At 51.0% G+C, this 20,335-nt stretch overlaps 4 protein-coding genes across 5 annotated transcripts in view; 2 read left to right on the top strand and 2 right to left on the bottom strand.

Annotated features, from left to right (window-relative positions):
• Positions 1 to 47: 47 nt before the first annotated feature.
• On the bottom strand, positions 48 to 7,232 carry LOC128269498 (ubiquitin carboxyl-terminal hydrolase 47). The gene is made up of 15 exons (XM_053006979.1): positions 7,041 to 7,232; positions 5,865 to 5,996; positions 4,758 to 5,788; positions 4,398 to 4,680; positions 4,111 to 4,326; positions 3,864 to 4,031; positions 3,514 to 3,792; positions 3,332 to 3,439; positions 2,923 to 3,274; positions 2,405 to 2,847; positions 2,185 to 2,339; positions 1,771 to 2,101; positions 1,544 to 1,673; positions 1,265 to 1,457; positions 48 to 1,202 (listed from the first exon to the last, which is right to left on the bottom strand). Exons 1-15 carry the CDS (start codon positions 7,227 to 7,229, stop codon positions 1,052 to 1,054), a joined length of 4,161 nt encoding a protein of 1,386 aa, XP_052862939.1. The 5' UTR covers positions 7,230 to 7,232; the 3' UTR covers positions 48 to 1,051.
• A 7,179-nt stretch (positions 7,233 to 14,411) lies between these two features.
• On the top strand, positions 14,412 to 17,395 carry LOC128268362 (dnaJ protein homolog 1-like). 2 transcript variants are annotated; one of them, XM_053005425.1, is made up of 2 exons: positions 14,412 to 15,165; positions 15,211 to 17,395. In XM_053005425.1, exons 1-2 carry the CDS (start codon positions 14,709 to 14,711, stop codon positions 15,819 to 15,821), a joined length of 1,068 nt encoding a protein of 355 aa, XP_052861385.1. In that variant the 5' UTR covers positions 14,412 to 14,708; the 3' UTR covers positions 15,822 to 17,395. The 2 variants fall into 2 exon arrangements, with proteins under 2 accessions (XP_052861385.1, XP_052861384.1); XM_053005424.1 differs by having other exon boundaries at positions 14,412 to 17,395.
• A 361-nt stretch (positions 17,396 to 17,756) lies between these two features.
• On the bottom strand, positions 17,757 to 18,818 carry LOC128267018 (thymidylate synthase-like). The gene is made up of 3 exons (XM_053003809.1): positions 18,464 to 18,818; positions 18,044 to 18,390; positions 17,757 to 17,966 (listed from the first exon to the last, which is right to left on the bottom strand). The coding sequence occupies exons 1-3, from the start codon at positions 18,816 to 18,818 to the stop codon at positions 17,757 to 17,759; spliced, it is 912 nt and encodes a 303-aa protein (XP_052859769.1).
• Positions 18,819 to 19,682: 864 nt separating this feature from the next.
• LOC128267017 (patj homolog) overlaps positions 19,683 to 20,335 on the top strand; it is a 10,844-nt gene continuing 10,191 nt past the window's right edge. Inside the window, exons 1-2 of the mRNA XM_053003808.1 lie at positions 19,683 to 19,788; positions 19,856 to 20,251. Coding sequence (XP_052859768.1) covers positions 19,937 to 20,251 — 315 coding nt within the window. The 5' untranslated portion in view covers positions 19,683 to 19,788; positions 19,856 to 19,936. The remainder of the gene's footprint in view (positions 19,789 to 19,855; positions 20,252 to 20,335) is intronic.

Genomic DNA, 20,335 nt, shown 5'->3' with positions numbered 1-20,335 from the left:
CAGAGTTTATTCGATCGCTTATGCAATTTTCTATCAGCCACGCGGGAGTGTCCCTTTTGCGACATCAATCGAAGCCTTTTTTTGTTTTGTTGTTCTAGTTTGTTGAGATCGCTTCGACAGATAAATGCCTCGGAGTGCCTCGGGTGGATATACTTGCGAACCACAACAAATACGCATCGTAACCTAAACGATCGAGATTGATAATGGCCCTCGAAACTCAAATCGGCGGGCTTCCGGACAGCCATCAGAAAACAGGTCCTAGCTCTTCCTTTACATAAATCAACAGTAAAAAAACGACGACATCGGGGCATGGTTCCACCATTCGGTTTAGGACAAAACTGAGAACTGTCTCGGACTTCTTTAACCAACCAAAAGCTCTAACTTGTTGTTTTTGAACACGGAAGATCGCACAGAAAGAAGTAAAACTCAACAAACGCCGGCGGCGGGACTGATGATGTTGTTTGATGGTTGGCATTTTCACCTTAATTTATAGCAAAACAAAAAATACAGCACTGCGCCATTCGGGAGTGTCCGCGCGGATGGGTTTAGGGGGTTCGTTTTCCGCAAACTCCGTTGCAGTGACACAGTAACGCTACAGAGAGTAAGTAATAATGATAGGATAACTGTTCTACTTTCAGTGCTGCGCTTCCCTGTTCCTTTCTGTTGATGATTCTTTTCCCATCGGCCCACCATTTCACCCGCCTGCAGGACGAACGCACTGTCCCCTGGGGCGGTCTCGGTGCATAACACCATAACAGCAACCGCCGACGTGGGAAACCGTGGGAAAGAATTGATGGGGGAAAAACAAACATAAAACAACGCTTCGACCAAGCAAGGAACCACCAACCAAGGGGGGATGATTTGAGCATGGCCGGACCGGGCGATAACCCTCTTCGCCCCCCGGGGCTGCGCTCCGTACAAAACACCTCCGAATTTTCTTGTCTGCCGATGGATGATCTTTTGGAAAAACTGAATTCTTTCGGCCGCAAACGACCGCAAACATTTAGAGGCAAAGCTTCTTGCGTTTACTGACAGCACCGTGCAGCTGCAATCAGTCGTCAGACTTTTTAGGTGACGGGTCGAGATAGATTTTGAGTGCCCGCTCCCGCCGGGGCGAGCTGGTGGAGCTGCTGCGGACGTCCTTTTTGGTTAGCTCTTTGCGCTCCTCGGGCGTCAGCTCTTTCAGTGGTTCCGTGCGGTCGCTAGAAAGGGGAGAGCGATTCACATTAGTAGCAATTAGGTTGGCAAAGGCAATCGAGCTTACCGATAGAAGAATAACGTGCCGGGCGAGTAGGTGGTCTCACTGGCGAGAGTCACCGTGGCCACCCAGGGCATGCCGCTGTGAATGTGCAGCACATTGTCGCGGTGCAGTGAGGTTTGCGTGACCTTCACAAATTCGATGTTCTCCACGGCGATCCCGCTAATGCTGGACAGGTGCTGTCTCAGTTCTAGTTTTTCTGCGAAACGGATCGAACATCGAAACGGTGGTTTAAGAGACCGGAACCGGAAGCAATGCGGAAGAACAACTGTGTGTGTGACTAACCTGTGAACAGAATTTCTTGGAATTTTCCCAACTTCATCTCCGAGGGGTACCATCTTCTGACCAGCAGCACGACGTCGTTGAAATCGTTTGGAGTGACACTTTCCAGATCGTCAACCTCTTGAAGGAAAACCTATCGCAGTGGCGAGAAACGAGAGTTCCGGGGGGCTTAAGTTGGACAGTTCTCCGCGATCGTGTGTCTCCCCGCAGCAGCACGCCGGTGCACTTACCTCCGTACTGGACTGCAGTGTCACTTCCCTGCCGGCCCGCTCGTCGTCCTTGTAAACGGCCGACAAATACTTGATGCCTTTGCGGCGCAATCGGCAGTTGTTGGGGTGCAGGTGGCCGTACCTGTTCGTATCGCCGTGCGACGCCACCTGGGCCAGAATGTCGGTTTTGATCTGCCCGAACAGTTGCCCCTTTCGAACGACCCAGCTGCACAGGAACGGTGCCTTGTCCATCTCTTCCGTCATTTCGTCCACCTTGATGTAGTGCACGTTCAGCTTGTACTCGCCCTTGCGCAGAACGCGGCCCAGTTCGAGGGCGAGGTTTTCATCATCCCTGCCACCCACCAGAAAAAAGGCCAGTCCGTGAGCGGGACGAAGAACACGCCATAACTTGTTTCCTCCCTCCCTCCTACTTACTTGTACTCCAATTCCTTCAGCAGGTTTGTGCCGTCGCTGGCGGTGTGACTGGTTGTTGAGCACACTTTGAAATAATCCATCGGTATCTGCACATACGACTGCAGGCGGTACTTCAAGTATCCGTGACTGGCGCGTTTGTCGATGAGGATCTGGATCTGGAAGCGAACGGTGATGAATGGACCAACTCAAACAATTCGCGCGTAATCGTTCTTACATGGACCGACTTATCCGCATCGCTGCTGCTGTTGGCGCTGCGGGCGCTATCGTTGGCACCGTTCGTAGCATCGTTGCCCACGCTCTTATCGCCGGTGTCGAGTGTGGTCACCTTGAAGTAGTACTCTCTCGCCTTACACTCCTGCAAGTTCTCCTGCACCTTCAGCTCCTCGTCCTCTTCGTCGTCGCTATCCGCGCCGCGGTAACCGTTGGTGCCCCCGTTGGTCAAATGCACATCGCCGTTGAGCTTACCGTGCTCACCGCTACCGGTGACGACATCGTCCTCCACCAGCGTACGGTCGTTATCACTCAGGCTGCTATCTTCGCTGTTACTGTCACCGGTGGCCGCACTGGCTGCACTGACCGGCACTGCCGGCTGGTGATCGGCATGCGCCAAACTCGCCAGCGTCTCTTTGGGAAGGCGGGGAATCGACAAGCGTTCAAGCGTTTCTGGAACGGACAAGGAGGAAACGTGAGTATCCCGGTGACCATGGCGCGACACAACGCCACCAATTCCCTCCCTACCTGGTGCCATGTTCGGCAAAACAAGGTACAGCGAGACCAGATGATCCAAGCGTTGGATGAACTGGCGGAAGCGATTGCACCATTCCCCATCATCGCCGGCCGCAGCAGGTGGCATCGGGGACACAAACACCTTACAGTATTCGATAAAGTTTTCCTCCGCCAGCGTCGCCGTGTCGTTCTGCAGGAGCTTCGCATTGTCCTTGTGCACTGCCAGGCCAACGGTAAGGGTTTTCACGTTGAGCTTCAGCTTTCGAGCGATCACAGCTTTGTATTGGGCCACCGTTTGCGAGGAATTCACTCGAATCGAGATGGGTCCCTGCACATCCCGGCTGGTTACATCGACTTTGTACACCTATCGGGGCGAGAGAAGTGCGTTAGAAAGGAACGCCAGTGTTACCAGGCCACGTACCTTTGTCATCACGCCTTGCGGTAGATATTCCTCAAATTTGTCATCTTCGTCGCGAACCTCGAGCAGCAAGCCGTCACAACGTTTCAACATTCTCATCATTTCATCAATCTGGAGAAAAAGGGACAAAAATATCCGATATGCAAAGGCGATTGAGGCGAGGAGGACAAACGCCGCTCACGTACCGTTTTATCTTCGTGACCCTCGAAGCTACGCTCAATGGTCTGCGCCTTGTGATCGTAACCCACCAGCCGACATCGTTCGATCGGTACGTGTCCCTTGAGATGGTGCACGTTGAGCGCTTCGTGCAACGTTTCGGCCATCGTCGAGTTGTTCAGCACCATCAGGCGGTGGGATTTGATGACGCGCTTCCGAGGATGATCGTACGCCACCATCACACGTGTCAGTTCCACGTTGTCCCGGCTGTGGTTGCCTTCGTTGTCGCGAATTTTCAGTACCAATTTCTGGAAGTCGAATGGAACAAATTCATTGTTTGACGATAATGGAACTTGTATGGCCGCACTCGACCACTCACCTTGATGTGATCCGGGAACTGTTCTTCCGCAATCGGTAGCGTATTTTTGCTGTCATCGATCTGACGGTACATCAGCATGTAGGCGTTGGTGCTGGACGTGTACGCCCCGGTGTAGCTAGTTTTGTACGATCCACCACCGAACGACTTGTGAATTTCTTCCTGCGTGATCTGCGTTTTGACGAGAAACCAATGAGCCGATGAGATTCCGTTTCGAACGTGCACTCTCCCCTGCACAGCGTACACCTACCGGTTGAACCGTTTGATCGTTGAATGAAAACCAGCGGCCAGTTTTGAAGTCCTTCACGAAGACGTAGTAGTGCCCCCCGGAGGCACTGCCCGAGTGGATCATGATCGCGAACAGCTCGTACTTGTACGGACCGGGCGCATGGAAGCTGCCGTTTAGTAGTGACGCTTTGCTGTCCCCGTTTGCCGCAATATCCATGTCGATGCCTTCGTCATCGTCCTACCGGAAAAAGGGAACATTTACAACCTGTTTTCAACCTCAAAGCGCAAGCTGTCTGCGGTTGCTCTCACATGCATCATGTATTGATCGTTCGGCGTGGTCGTCGTCGACGACACCGACGTTCCACCGTTCGTCGGGAAGGAATCCTCTTCCAGCGCGGACCCACTGTCCGTGGTGCTGCATTCGTCCGATTTCATAAAGTTTTCCGCCGTTTCCATCATCACCGATCCGTTGCCGTTCGTCACGGTGGCGGCCGCTGCAGCTGCCGCTGCGATCGTGCTGGTGGTGAGCTTATAGTCGGGCGCCTCGGAGTTGACAAAGTGATTCAAATTCAACAACTCCGGAAAAGTTACTCTGCGAAAGGGAGAAGGAGATTTGTTATACATTCCACGCCGCACCGCAGCAGGATTCGAAGAGATGGTGGTCCTTACTTGTCATTCAGCTTGATCCGATGAAACGATTGATAGTCAAAATCGAAGCGCTTCAGATGCAGGGTCAAGATGTACGGGAACTTGGTGAACTTGAGTCCCTTGTGTGCGTCACACTTTTTGTTGCACGTATCGCAAAAGTATTGATTACTTTCGCTCAGTATCTCCGGCTTCACGAAGCCCTGCAGCGCATCCTCGACCGACTCGTTCGCGACCGTGCTACCGAAGGGTCGCACCGGCAGCGGTATGTCGAGGAACTTGTCCTCGCGCTGATTCTCCGTGTTGCACTCGAGACACTTGACGTAGTCGATCATCCGGCCCTCGTACAGCCGATTGATCAGGTCCGCCTGCTTCGTGTGCTTGAACTTGTGCTCGAGCGCATCGAACATGACGCGGCACAGCTCCTGGATGTCGTGCTGCTGCCAGCCTTCGGCCGAATCCCAACCAAAGCTGCGCGTGAGATCCGTCGTTTCGACCGACGATTTGGGCGACGTTTGCAGGTTCACGAACAGCTTCTGCAGCTGGTACGGGATCGACTTAGCTTCGTCCTCCCCATCAAACTCCCAGTTGTAGAGCGCGTTCCGGAACTCAGGTGTCATGTAGAGAGCTTGCAGCAAGCTGTTCAGGTAGCAGGTCATTGCCTGGTTCACCAAACCGCGGTAGTGATTCTCGCCACCATTCTGCTGACCGTGATGGTGGTGGTATCCGTTGGTGCCGGTACCGCCGATGATGCTGCCGCCACTGGTGCCAGTGTGGTACGTGTTGTGAGGGCCCGCTGTAATGGCCGCTACCGGTACCGCCGCCGAGTTTGGCTTGTGGGCATCAGAATCGGGAAACTTGCAAAAATCTAGCAACAACGAGTTCGATGACACCTCATTACCGCCCGGCTGGTGGTGTGGGCTCAGAAACGGTTGATCAAACAGTGGCGGCGGAAAGGCCGGCGGATCGGGGATACCATAGTTCGCCGATTCGACCGGGCTTGCCGAAGCGCCGAGGGCCAAATCATCGTCGGAAGACATGTCTTCTAGTGGCGTCTGAAAAAAGGAAAAATGGAGGTGGCGATCGATCAGAACCCGAACAGTTTCGGCCGCGTTCCAGTGTTTGACTTACCAAATATGGATTTTCGGTAATTTGCGTCGTGCTGGGTGGCAGAGGATGGATGTAAAGTATGTTGATCACTCCAAACCGTATGCCAACATCGGCCAACGTCATGTGCTGCTTATCATGCAGGGGAATTAATTGCTGCGAAAAGAGGACCACAATTATCAGTACTTTTTCTAGTTTGTTTGTGCGAAAGATAAATATCACATTAAATTCGTCTCTTTGGTGGTGGGCGCTTTGCTTGGAGCGAATTCCACGCACGAAAAACACCAGAATCGGTCCATAAATCATACCGAAAACTAAAGAAACTGTGGTATCAAGGTGGAGCGCGTACCAAAAATAACTTTTTTCTCGTGTTAATGAAATATTTGTCAACGCGCTGGCACCGCCATCGACCAGCTGCTGTTGTGGTGCGCGCCACGATGCCCCGCTGTACACGGGTTGTAATGTAAATTTAAAAGCCGATTTGAGTCGTAATAAAAGTAGAAAAAGAATGTTATTCGCGGTATGATCTGATCAGCAAACAATCAGCAGCGAGTTAATGGATGCTACACACACCTCCTTTTTTCCTAATATTATGTCATTAACAGCCACCACAGAGCGATTGTACACCGAACAACAGAGATTGCGACCGTTTCTACTAGCCGGCTACGGCTCTAGTTCTGCTCTTATCACCACTCACGACTACCGATAGTGATGCTTTATAGGGACACCACCAAAGCGTCAGAAATAAGACGCTGAATACAAAACGTCTAAAGGAGCTTCTCGCTTCGCCGGGCGATTAAAGAGAACAGCACTGCTGCCCGGTGTTTACAAAACATTAATCACTTCATTGGGGCGATCTTCGCCCATTCTGTCGATACTGAAATCTGTTTGTGTTTGTGCAGATGGTTGAATGGTTGATCATCAAAGTACGACACGGACCGCACCAATTTGTTCTTGACATTGGATTATCGCGCCACGCTTCTCAGGCAGCAGATAAGGGAAAAAACTATTGCAAAGTGCACTGCACTCTCCGGGGGCGTTGACAGCCCAGCAGTAGTTCGGTAATGCGGTTGCGCCATTCAAGTTCGTGAATGAAACCAGTTAAGGGAGCGCACTTGTCCGAGCGTCGTTCCCACTCACTTTCACCGGCACCGGTATCTTACTAGCGGGTGTCACGGCTAGGGGGGTCACCCCACTTACTGAATCATCCGACGGGTCGAGCTGGAGGTGTAGCTCAAACTCGCACAGTGTTGTCTGCAGCTTCACATCACTGTACAGCGCGGCAACGGTGTAGTGTGGACGGACGGTTACGGAGAAGCGCCTCTGTTCTGCGTTGGGCCGGTCGTCCCTGATGGTGCAGAGCGTAACTTCGGACTGGGCGCATACCATGTTATTTTCGGGGTGTCTAAAACGAAAAACAAATGCGTAATTATTGTGCGGTTCCGGCTGTTTGTGAGGTCAGATTTGGTGTTTCTTGGATCTAGTATAAAATCGCAAGGACATACGCCAACAACCGGCAGGCAGCTAATAAAGGTCAATGTAAACACGTGTCTAGTGTGTTGGTTGACACGTGACCGGTTCGGAGTGACACTTTTCAAAACTGCGAAACACAGTTGCGCCTTCCCTAGGATTCACGTGCGGTACACTACCGAAAACGCCACCGTTTGTGGCCAGTTTGCGGCCACAGTGTACGCAACTTTACAGAAACGATCGAGTGAAATTTCATTAATGGCACTAAAAGCGGTCGACGGTTGTTGACTTTTGCGGCGCACACTCCGGTATCCGCCTCTCTCGTTCTATGCGGGCCAAAACGGTGGGCCCATGAACCAAATAACAAACCACTGACCCCTTGACCTGCCACCCCGCAAACGGTACGCGACGGCGTTGACCCAACGGCGTGTGATGTTGAGCGCACTTTGGGGCTGCGAGGCGTTTAAAAGCCTGCGCGTCGGTGACACCGCCAAGACGCCAAGCCAACAGTGTCCTGAAACACTATGCTCTCGCACTCTTCACTCATTGATTTCAGGCAACCGTGGACCCGATGGCCTTTCGATGGCACTAGGGAGAGGGAAAGTGTGGCGGAAGTTTAAAAATAAACTTCCCAAACGCAATGCGGTGGCGCACAACACGGTGCGGTGCGGTGGTGGTGTGTGCGAAACGCAAAAAAAAACGACGGAAAAATAGGCAAAATATGTGGAAATGAAAAAATTCTTCATTTTTTCTTCTGCACATTCATTTGCTGCTAACTGTTGTCGCTGAGTTTTCATCACGGAAGACAACAAACATGCGGCGCGCTGCTTTTGAGTTCTTATGGTTTGACGAGTTTCGGTCGAGTTTACGAAATTTGTTTTCCCACCGTTGTCACTGATCGATCGGTGACCCCCAAAAGTGTGCACCCGTGAGGTGCGAGATCCGATATTTTCTAGTGATGGACAAATTGATTACAAACAATCGATTGTTGTTATAAAGATGAACGCAGAACCGGCCACGTACAGTTGTCATCCTGCTATCAATTCGTAGAATAAGTGAAAGTATATAAATAGGAATCCACAATCCGTAACTGTAGTACATACACACTGACGACGACCGATAAGTGGATTAAACATTAAATTGCAATTTTACAGGACAAGTACAGATCGCTTATTGGCCCTCGTTCTCTGTCTCTCTTTTATCAATAGCTCCATTGCGTTAGGGTCCAAAACGAGCCAAAAAAAAGTGCTGAAATTAACAAATTCACCTATACTTGAGCAAACAGACCCAGAAATACACACCAAAAACATGATGGTGGCGCCGGCGGAACTGGCGACGGAACGACGCGCGACTTTCGCTAACGCTCGCGCACGTTCGCATCCGCGGCAGTAGAATCGACCCAGTACGGACGGAAGAGACCCAAGATGCTGAATTTTTTACTTCTCTACCGTTTCTTGTACCACAAAACACCTTCTGTCTTTCATACAAACACACGCACACACAGCGACTAGTGTGCCAAGAATGTGGCGCAACTTATGGGGACCGACGGCGGAAAACACGTCACGTTGACGTAACTTTACCGATGGCCGATGGAGAAAAGTTTTCTCAGCACACCACTTCGTTACCGACACAGACGCACGGCGAAGGAACTTTGCGCGACACGCGACCGATTCACGCGCTGCGTGTTCTAGTTCTGGGAGCAGGCTAGGCTGCGCTTGCTTCTCTGTGCCACGCGCGAAATGCAGGGCACGTGACGTATTTACGCGGCTTCCAGCCAAGAGCCAAGACTTAGCACCCCCTCACACACACACACTGGGTGTGTTGCGTACATTTCATTCTTCACGCTTGAGATTGTTTATGACGTGCGAGGCACGCTTTTCCGTATCTAACGACGGGCGTATGCACCACACGGGATGGAATTGCTTCAATTTAAGCCGTCCCAGAGGAGCTCGCACTACACACGGTTAGAGTTGAAAGTCACTAACTTTTCACAACGTAGCAAGCGAGTCACCGAGAGTCAGCCAAGCCAAGACCAGGTTGCCGATCCTAGTGCACACTGCCAAACAGCAGCTGGCTGGGAAACTGCCACAAAGTTCGCGTTTAGAAGAGCGATTCACGCGCGCCTACTACCGATCGGAAACTGGCAGACCCAGACGGCTCCGGCTGCCGTGGTATGAATTATAAAAACCGTGGTCCCGTGGCCTGGCATGCCAAGCCGAAAGATCCCGAGCCCTCACCAACGCGATCGCAATGGCGATTGTGAAAACACCAGCAAACCCAACGAAGAGAGCGCGGTTGCGCGCGCGCCAAGCTCCTCATTGCAGGGCGAGAGAACGCATTGAACCGATTCTCCGTGGTTTTACCGATTTTGGCATGCTGGATCGTATTCGACACACGATATCCCACGCCCCCCTTTGGAGGGATTACTAAAGGTGTGTGTGTGTGTGTTCTAAGCTGCGCAGGAAACCCATGCGGATGCATCGCGCAAGGATGATGCTGTGTGTGGAGCAAACGGGGAGATTATGGCCCCAAAACCAAGCGCGTTACATGCGGCCGAGACTCGCGTAAAGTCGGCGCCCGGTGGTATTCGAGCCGAACGGTCGGCATCGTCTCGCAGCCGACGGTTCTATTTTTAGGAAGGTATCTCGCAGCCCTCTACGATCGGTGTGGAAACTTTCGAAAAGTGAAGTGATGTACTCGACGAAGAAACCCGTACGAAATGTGTGGACCCCACCAAAACAAAATAAAAACTTCCCCATTCGACGGCGGGAGTATGTGTGTTTCCTGTTGGAACCCCCAAAACGTGGCCGACCAGCATCCGGAGCGTGTTGTTTTGCGAAAGTTTTACAATTTTGAAATGATCTGTTGCAGTGAAAGGAGCAAAACTAATGCAAGTCGTCGCGTAGTGAGTGAAGAAACGCGGCAACAATGATGTGCCGAATTACAACAACACAACGACGAGCGAGATGTATTAGAGAATATTGAATAAAATGATGCTGTTTGCGTCAGTCACAAAAACGATCCCGTGACTGAGGCGATCGAATCAAGAATTTGATCAACGTAAACAGTAGTGTCGATAAGAAACTAATTTAACTTGGTCCATGAAAAATACATGGTAGTTGTGCGGCAAACGTGTGGCCAATTGGTTATGGCACCCTTTTGAGGCAACGTAACTATCTGGATGATGCATGTTTGCCTTGTGTAATTCAAAACATGCAGCAGATGCAGTTTCTGACTCGTTCATAGCCGGGGGGACACACGTTTACCTTCACTGTCTTCACAAACACCAATCCAAATAAGAGATAGATCGTGCGGAACCACGGATTGTCAGAGGTTGGTGAATGAATTTTTGTTTTGTTTTTCTTCTCTCTCTCCTGGCGCAAGCAATGGCGGAAATGCCGTTGGCAGCCCCCGGCGCCGGAAAGAAATGCACTGTGCATTGGACACCAGAAGGCGGAAGAGTTGCAATGTTCCCGTCCTTTCCCTAATCCGGCGCCCGTTCTGTGCGCGCATGTCTCGGTCACTTTACTCCGGGCGGCTGTGTGCGTAACGGAAGGCAGTAAAAAACAACACATAGTGGAGGTTCTCGCTCAACACGTTGCACGTTGGCCGCTCTGTTTTGCCGTGCGGCCGGGAAACTATATTTAGTTCGATTGGTCTACTTGTTTGGCCGGTTCTGGTTCTTCTGGTTTTCCATGTATCGCGCCCTCCTTATGTGTTTTCACCGACGTCGAGACACGTGAATCACTTGCCTTACTTCTCTGGCCTCGTGCGAGGAAAGGGGCAAGGACGAAAAGGGATCGGGTGGCCGTGACTGTCGCCAGATAGTTAACACGGAAGAATGATAGTGACGAATCAAGACCGCCAAGAACGAGCAGCTGCAACGTCAGGTAAACCACTTGCACCGATATGACCCCGGTAGGATCAATTGTATTTCACTAACCGAACGTTTAGGAAAGTCTTCGGCACCATTGATGACGGCTAAACAGAGTCACTACTACTTGGTGCGGCGCACAGGACACGAAACAGATGTTTCCGCCCAATGCTGATTAGATACGCCACTAAGGACTTTGTATTGTGACCATCGTCGTGTACGGTAAATTTTTAAAACGTTGTCTGTCACTCCAGAACACCACAGACTCGAGCTAAGAGACCGGTTAGCACCTACGACGTTCGTTGATACGTTCGCTCTGCGACTGCGGGAACCGAAAATGACTGGCGCTCTAGAAACGCAATCAACGTCCATTTGCAGAGGCGTAAGTGTTGCAAGTGACATCGGAAAAAGAGAGACCAAGAGAGTGAAAGAAAGAGCGAGAACGGGGAAGGTCCCAAACAGCAGCGCAATGGCAAAGCACCCGGGTGTGCGTGTCTTGGATTGGGGAATGGATATTTTTAACGTACGGAAAACACATCGTCTGTCGCGGACAAGAATTGGGGACAATTTCTTAACACCGGCAGGAGGAGATCGGGAATGCTCACTGGTGCGCCATTTACACGGCGAAATGCGTATGCTACTGCAAATCCTGCCACCGACACTGCACCAACCGCTGCCGTGAAAGCCTTTCTCTAAGACATGCGGTTTGCAAAATCGTCAAACAGCGCTTTTGTGCCTTAGCCATAGATCAAAGATTGCCGGTAATCGGTGAACAACGACGTTTCGGTGCACTTTAGGACGTCGCAATGACCCCCCCTGGACGTGCCGCAATGACCCCCCCTGGACCCTCGGGGTGTGGTTGCTTGCAGGTACGTGAAGTTGTGTTTCTTATCGCTCACGCAGGCCACGGTCGACCTCATCCATCTGCTTACTGGACACCATTTTCGTACCCAATGAATTAAACTACTTAATTTACTTCATATTTAATTAGTCGATCGGTGGCGACTCTTGGGCTAATGACCGCATTGGATTCCGCAGTACCATCATAAGCAAGATAAAATGTAATCCCGCAAAATTTTGTCTTTTCGAGGACCAAGCAGCGCTTGTCCAAAGTCAGTCAACATGGGATTTGTACATTATCAGTCTTTACGGCGCACCAACACAACCGCGAAGCAATACTGTAAATCACAAGTCTCCCCGAGGCACCCGGCAAACGATTATTGTTCCGAGTTTGGTTCGTCATTACGTGTGGTACTCTTTGCGGCCTCGATAACGAGCCAGTGGCGATTGTGCGTTGCGCTGCTTTGTCTCCTACAAAGCCTGGGGAGCCTCAAGGTGCGTTGGATGCTCTTGGACTTTGTTTTCTCGCTAAGAACAATCGCAGTCGACAATGCCACACATGATTGGATTGCTTGGGTGGTAGTAGACCATGGACTAGTGGTGAACACCCATCTTAAGAGGCTGCAAACTACGGATCTTCACAAATGGCTAAAAAAGTATAAAAAGAGAGAAATTGTAGAGAAAAGAAAAGTCGAAGACATATCTATAGTGCGTTGTGCACCAAATTACGCCATGAGCAGCAAAAGATCCGCAGCGGTAGCAACGAGTCCTTGGCATGCTCGATCGAACCACCGCGTACTCGAGCAACGCGCAGCCACGGGAAGCAAATAGTCCCTTGGGCGAGGTAGCAAACCTTCAAAGTTAATGATGCAGCGAACGGAAGTTGATTGCATGACGTTCGTCACAACATCTGGCAAGGAACCGTGGCTTCATGGAACTAAAACTAATTTAACAAATATCACACGCTCGATTTACTTCGCTGGAGCGTATTCTACGGTAGATTTTCCAAAGGCATTTTAGTTTATCCGGAAGAGGCACAACCCAGAAGGCTTTGCTGTCGTAATTTTGACAGCGGCACCGATTTCGCCAGAGCAAGGGTGACGCGCACTGCACCAGCAATGGCGACCAGCATGAGGGTGTTTCCCGGAACTTCGAACGCCTTTCATGGTCGGCCCTTTTCTGCTATGAGCTAGGTTTTTTCTCGCGATTTTCAGCACCCGAAAGCCACACAACGCATTTCCTACGCACCACGTACTTCGGAGGCGCCGCTGGCCTAGTTTTATCCGACCGAAAAGCCACTTTCTCGACACACTCGACAATGTCCGGCGAAGGGATGGGAAGTAAATAGTTCACACAAAATGGTTGGATGATGCGGTCAGGGGAATATGCAAACCAGACCAGAAAAGCTACGAAAATACGGGCCATACATCAAAAAACATAACCTCTCCACCATATCGCTTCCCGTGATCGATATCGTTCTTGAACTCACTTGTTCTAGATGCTGTGTGTGTGTGTGTGGGTTTGTGTGTGACTTCTTTTCGTGAAACCCGCAGAATTGCCTATCGCACTGCGGTGACACGCACCGGAGCAGAAATTTGCCGGAGTTTTCGCACCACGCGACCGACCAGCGACACGCACGTACGCACCCCGGTGAATTGTTTCACGGCTCGCGCACGAGCAAAGCAAGGGTTACCACTTCACGTCAACACTTACTGGTTCTTGAACGGCTAGTACAAACGTTTTCTGCGGCTGGCCGAAGCCGAAGACTCCTCCGTCGTCGGGCGGCTGTTCCACACTTCGAAGAAGACGTGTTTTACACGACTAGCACACAAGACACGATTGTTCACGTTTTAACATACCTTTACACACACCACGGCGGGCAGACGCAGAAGCGTTGATTAGGCACGGAAAAAGCAATGGGCACAAACACTTGCGTCGTAAACCGGGAGCCTGTGTGTGGGAATCTTTGACGCACCTCTGCCGCTCTATGGGCGAGAGAGAGAGATAGAGGGAGACGGAGAGGGAGAAATGCACAACTTTGACAGTTCCTGCATGCCTACAAGGAGTTACGAGATTATTTGCAAAATGCAAAATGTTGTTATTTAGTTCTTCGACGTTAGATTCAACATCGAACTTTATTTTGTCTTAAAAGGCCAGCATTTTGCACTAATAACAGGCTAACAAACTAATCCTAACGGTTAGCCGTTCGAGCATCCCTAGCGGTGCTCGACTAGCGATGAACATTCGAGCAGCTGCATGACGTTTGTTCTCGTAAATTTTGCTTCTAGAAGCATCTCGAATTTCTAGAAGTGCCGTTGTTTTTCATATAAAGTTTCCGTCAATGGGCGAGCGGGCCGAATTTAGCTTGAGAGCCAAACAGTGAGCACTTGTGTTTTTGAGACGAGCGCGAACCAGGAACCAGCAAAGTGTTTGTTGCGTTAGTTTTTCGCGACAATTTTATTCGGAAACGTAGCAAGCAGTGGAAAAATACATTTCTGCAGAACAAACGATTGTGAAAAGGACGTTTTCGGGCCTAGTGTTTGCTGTGCGTGTTTAAATTTCTCGTGAGAACCCACCCCAGTGTTGAACGGGAAACCCATCACACGCGCGTTACGTAGTGGAACATTCTGGAATCGATAGCCTTGTTCCGAGGAGCGCGCACAGAGTAACCCGAAGCAAGAGCGATGACGAAAGACTACTACAAAATTCTTGGCGTTCCCAAGACGGCCAGCGACGATGAGATCAAGAAGGCATACCGCAAGCTGGCCCTGAAATATCATCCGGACAAGAACAAGTCCCCCCAGGCCGAGGAGCGGTTCAAAGAGGTGGCGGAAGCGTATGAGGTACTGTCGGACAAGAAGAAGCGCGACGTGTATGACCAGTACGGCGAGGAGGGCCTGAAGGGTGGAGTGGGTGGTGCGGGGGGCCCTGGCGGGCAGTCCGGCCAGTTCCAGTACAACTTCCACGGCGACCCGCGGGCAACCTTCGCGCAGTTCTTCGGCACCAACGATCCGTTCAGCGTGTTCTTCGGCAACGACGGAGGGGCCAACATTTTCTACCAAGAGATGTACAATGGCGGCGGCGGTGGAGGTGGTGGTGGCGGTGGCTATATGATGGACGGTGACCCGTTCGGGTTCGACGGTCGCGGTCCGATGGGAGGAGGAGGAGGCGGTTTCCCGGGCGGAGCCTTCCGGTCACAGTCGTTCAACGTCCAGGGATCGCCACAGCGAAAGCATAAGGTCCAGGATCCGCCGATCGAGCACGATCTGTACGTAACGCTGGACGACGTGAACAGCGGCTGCCAGAAGAAGATGAAAATCTCCAAGATGGTACTGGGCCAGGACGGATCGGCCACCAAGGAGGAAAAGATCGTGAGCATCAACGTGAAGCCGGGCTGGAAGTCGGGCACGAAGATAACGTTCCCTCGCGAAGGTGACCAAATCCCGGGAAAAGTTCCGGCCGACATCGTGTTCATCATCCGCGACAAACCGCATCCGCACTTCAGGCGCGAAGGAAGCGACATCAAGTACACGGCAAAGATTTCTCTCCGGCAAGCCCTGTGCGGAACGGTCGTGAACGTGCCGACCCTGGGCGGCGAAATGCTGTCCATCTCGACAATCGGTGAGGTTGTGAAGCCGAACACCGTAAAGAGGCTGCAGCACCGCGGGCTGCCCTTCCCCAAGGAACCGAATCGGAAGGGCGATCTGCTGGTTTCGTTCGACATTCGCTTCCCGGACACGGTCGATACGAACACCCGCGAAATACTCTCCGATCTGCTGCCAATGGATGCTTCCTAAAGTGGTCCGATGGTGATATGAACGAGGCAGTAGGAACGACCCCCCCGCCACCACCCCCGTATGTTGCAACGAGATAGAGAGTCAAACAGTCTATTCTGCGTCGCGTTTCAACTTCATCGACAAAACCCTGCAACTAACAACAAGAGCTTGCATTTGTGGGGCGGACCGTTATTCTCGAAGGTGCTTTCAAACTACCCCGTCGACGGAGCCAAAATTATCGGACCGTTAGAAGCACCACCACCTCCTTGGGAAGGAAGAAAGAAGATTCCACCCTAAGCGAACTGCGACGCGAGAGTGGACGGACCATCGTTGGTTGCATTTGGCAATCCTGCTCATTCACGGTGTTGGCGGGTCTCTTCGTGATTATCACATGCCCCGTACGGATGCGTTCAAACGGCGGAACCAGTGCAGGAAAGAAGGTTCTAGCAACGCGAAAGGGGATCTCGCCAATCGCTCACTTCGGCCGACGCTCCCGAAGCAGCTGCGCAGCGACCGTGAGTGACCCCGTGAGTAACTCGTTGCTTACGTGCCAAAGTACGGGTGTGTTTGTCCGTGACACGGTAAAACGCGGTCAGGAGGGGCAGCCCCACGTTCCGGGGGTACTATTGTCGATTGTTCCCGAACATCATGGCCCCTCCAATCGGCGGGTTTGTCGCGCTGATTGCGAATCACCTGTCCACTGCCCCGGCGGCGATGAAAGTATTCAAATCGTTGTGATCGACTAACACAGAGAGGGTGATGCTTTTCCAGAGAAGATTCGAGATCAAATGTAACGGCGAAACATAGCCGGAAGAGTATGTAAATATACGTGAGGGTTCGTCGTAGCGGCATACATAACTGTTTCAAACCACGTTCAAATCCAAAGCAAATCAAAGAGATAAAGAAGAGTAAGAGCAAGAGTAGTACCTTTATCTTTCGCAGAGGTACGACGGAGTCTAGGGATGTGAAGTTAGTAGTGTGTAAATATGGCAAACAACCGATAGTAGTAGAGAAGACCGAGAGGCAGAGAGATGATCGCAAGGATAGGGGACACGCAGTTCAAATCACTGTACCAGAGTGTAGGACAGGGAAGTTGTTCCTGCTCTGCTTAATTTATCCAACCGTGATTATTATGCTTATCATTGTTTTAAGTTACTTTCTTTGATGTCCCAAATCCAACACAAAACACGTACGCGGGTATATGGTCCACGTGGAACCGAATATTATACCGTTGTTGAGGGCACGATCAGATAGAAGACAGCACCCCCCGGTGATGCCTTCAGCCCTCCATGTTACGCTTATCAATCGGCTAAACATCGTGAAGACTTACTACTCTGGCAGTTGCGAAATGTCTCACCATACCTTTGCGCCTTTCGGCGCCGCTTGCTGTGTGTTTGGTTAGAGTAAAATTAAATTTAAAATATACTCAATACAAAGTACGTTATAGTACGAACAGGAACGTTTGACGATCGAAGCAAAACAGTGGATTTTGTTGTTTCATTCAACTTCCTTTGATTTATTAGAAAATGCTTATATTATATTCACGACAATTGGAGATGTTCGAGATGTTGTTAAATAAATGAAACGGAATGATCCCAAATAATGATACGAAAAAAATTCTCTTATCGCTCACATGTAGTTTTGAAAGAAAACTGTTGGGAGGGTATTATGCGATTTTAAAGTTGGAAATTATTCACGACACTTGTTCGCGTTTCATACAGAACGGTAAAAATAATTTGTTGATAATTTTAGCAAATATTATTGTTTTGAGCTTGCTGGCTTGGATAATACTGGAATGTTTCTTGGATAATACTGGAATGATTCATTTGTTAAAGGTTCGTAGCATCATTAATTCATATCTTCAAACACAATCTAGTGCGATCCTGTACCGTTGTACGGTAACTCCCCCCGTTCAACCGTCAGAATAGCAGATTGCTCTTCGTTACTTAGCACGGCTCAAACAGCCATTTCCATCCGGATAACCGGGTACGGATTGTAATCCTTGATGATGAAATCATCGTACTGGAAGTCTTCGATCGACGCTACTTCACGCTTAAAGGTAAGTGTTGGAAACTTTCTCGGCGTTCGCTGGACCTGCTCTTTCAGTGCGTCGATGTGATTCAAGTAGATATGGGTGTCTCCTGTCGTGTGTATGAACTCGCCAGTCTACGAAGGTATCGGAATAGTTGGACATTTGTTCGATTGAACGTTGAACCGAGTTCGTCGTTCGCAGTTCCACTTACCTTCAACCCTGTTACGTGCGCAATCATATGCGTGAGTAGAGAATAGCTCGCAATGTTGAACGGAACACCCAAACCTACATCGGCCGAACGTTGGTACATTTGGCACGAAAGCTCTCCGTTTTCCACGAAAAATTGCGCCAAACAGTGACAGGGCGGCAGGGCCATGATTGGTATGTCCACCGGATTCCAGGAGCTCATAATGATGCGCCGATCGGTTGGATTGTTTTTGATCTTGTCAATGACCTCCGCCAGCTGGTCTTTTCCTTTGCCACTGTAGTCGTCGTGGCATGTTTTATACTTAGCACCAAAGTGACGCCACTGAAAACCATACACCGGCCCCAAATCACCTGCCGTATAGGGGTAGAATAATTAAGGCTACCTCAAGGCGAACGGTACTACTGAAGCCTAATCAAAGCGCACCTTCCTCTCGATCGGTGAAGCCGCAAGAATCCAGAAACTCTCTGGTGCTGTTACCGTCCCAAATTCGCACACCTTTGGCCTGCAGTTCCTTCGCGTTCGTTGATCCTTTGATGAACCACAGCAGCTCTTCTGCGATGCCTCTGAAGAACACTTTTTTCGTCGTCAGCAGCGGGAAGGTACCGTCCCTGAGACTGTACCGCAGTTGCGAGCCAAACACAGCCACAGTTCCAACACCGGTGCGATCGTCTCGCTTACTTCCTTCGGTGAGAATCTCCCGAATCAGTTGCAGGTAACCGAGTTCATCTTTGTTTTCGAAATCCGATTCCGTTGGAGCGGGAGTCTCGTTTGAATACATTACTTTGCGATTTGTAAACTTTTGCGACTGTTAAACTGCACGTGTTCATTGGGAATGATGCCAAGCGCGTTTTGGCGTTTTTTTGGCGCGAACGCTGGACAACAAAACGTTTGGGAACCGCCCAAAATTCAAGATGTCGAGATGACGCACTGCTCTAGATCTAGATCCTGTCAAAGTTGACAGCTGTCAAGTGTTGTTGCTCTGTGCTGCACGTAAACATCAATTAAGAAAGGAATTTTTCGCTGCTGATTCATTGAAGTAAAAAAGTGAGAGTGCACATTCGCTGGGAGGAACAATAGAAAGGCCACTACCCCGCACAGCGTGCCGTGCTGACGTAGTTCTACCTCGGTCTGTTTGATGCTTGGGCCTCGCGTTCCGGGTGTAGCGGCTGGTGTGGTGTAGCGTTCCGTTTTGTGGTGGCGGCTGCATGAATACGAACGCCAAAATGCATCACCTCTCGAGCGATGTGTCGAACGCGCTGAAGCAGATCGAGCTAATCAAGCAGACGCTCCCCGTTGACGTTGAAGAAGACCTGAAGCTGGTGATCGATCTGCTGCAGGATCCGGTGTTTCGGAACATTGTCCAAATCCAGGACTCACTGGCCGAACTGAACCACCAGATTACACAGCATCCCTCGATTCTGCCGGGAGACTTCGACATCGCAAACAGTGGTGATCTGGTGTTGAACGTGCCGCCCGGGACGGACCTTTTCGAGGCGGACTACCAGGACGAGCAACGCGTCCCATCGGCGCAGATATCGCCCGGAAGCCCCGCTCCGATCCCGATCGGTGGGGCCATGACACCGAAGATGACGCTCCTCGACCACAGCCAGCTGATGGTACAAGTGCCACAGGGACCAGTGGTTGCCACCGTTCAGCATCCTCAACCACTGGATGCGCAGCAGCTGCTAACCGCGTCGCTAAAGCTCAACAACGACCCATCGCTGTTCGAGGTGCCTTCTATTGTACAGGTATATCGTGACATCTGGGGGGGTGATTACTGGATGGAATGACCTTACGAACCGATTTCCTTTTTAGGACCTTCCCGAGAGTGAACATCCCCACCAGGGTGGACACCTTCAGGCGTTTGGTGATTCACCGAAATCTGTCGCGGAGCCGATGGTCGCTGGTGGTGTCATTGTTCCGGCCGAATGGTCGCGCATCCTCGATATCGAGTTGGTGAACGACGGAACGGGGCTTGGCTTCGGTATAATCGGTGCCCGGACAACGGGCGTCACCGTGAAGACGATTCTGGCCGGTGGTGTAGCTGATCGTGATGGGCGGTTGAAAAGTGGCGACCAGATTCTGCAGATCGGTGACGTGAACTTGCACGAAATGGTATCGGAGCAGGTGGCCTCGGTGTTGCGTCAGTCTGGGACGCACGTGCAGCTTGTTGTGGCTCGTCCAGTTGATCCGGCCACCGTCGCACCAACGGTACCGCTCGGTGGTGAATTTGACCATTCTGCGATCGTTCCAACGCTCCTGTTGGGGGATCCTCTCAAGCTGAAGCAGTATCTA

Source organism: Anopheles cruzii, chromosome 2 (assembly GCF_943734635.1).
Source record: "Anopheles cruzii chromosome 2, idAnoCruzAS_RS32_06, whole genome shotgun sequence".
Taxonomy (NCBI): domain Eukaryota; kingdom Metazoa; phylum Arthropoda; class Insecta; order Diptera; family Culicidae; genus Anopheles; species Anopheles cruzii.
Note: the sequence above shows the minus strand (reverse complement) of the source record. Positions and strands in the feature narration are given on the sequence as shown.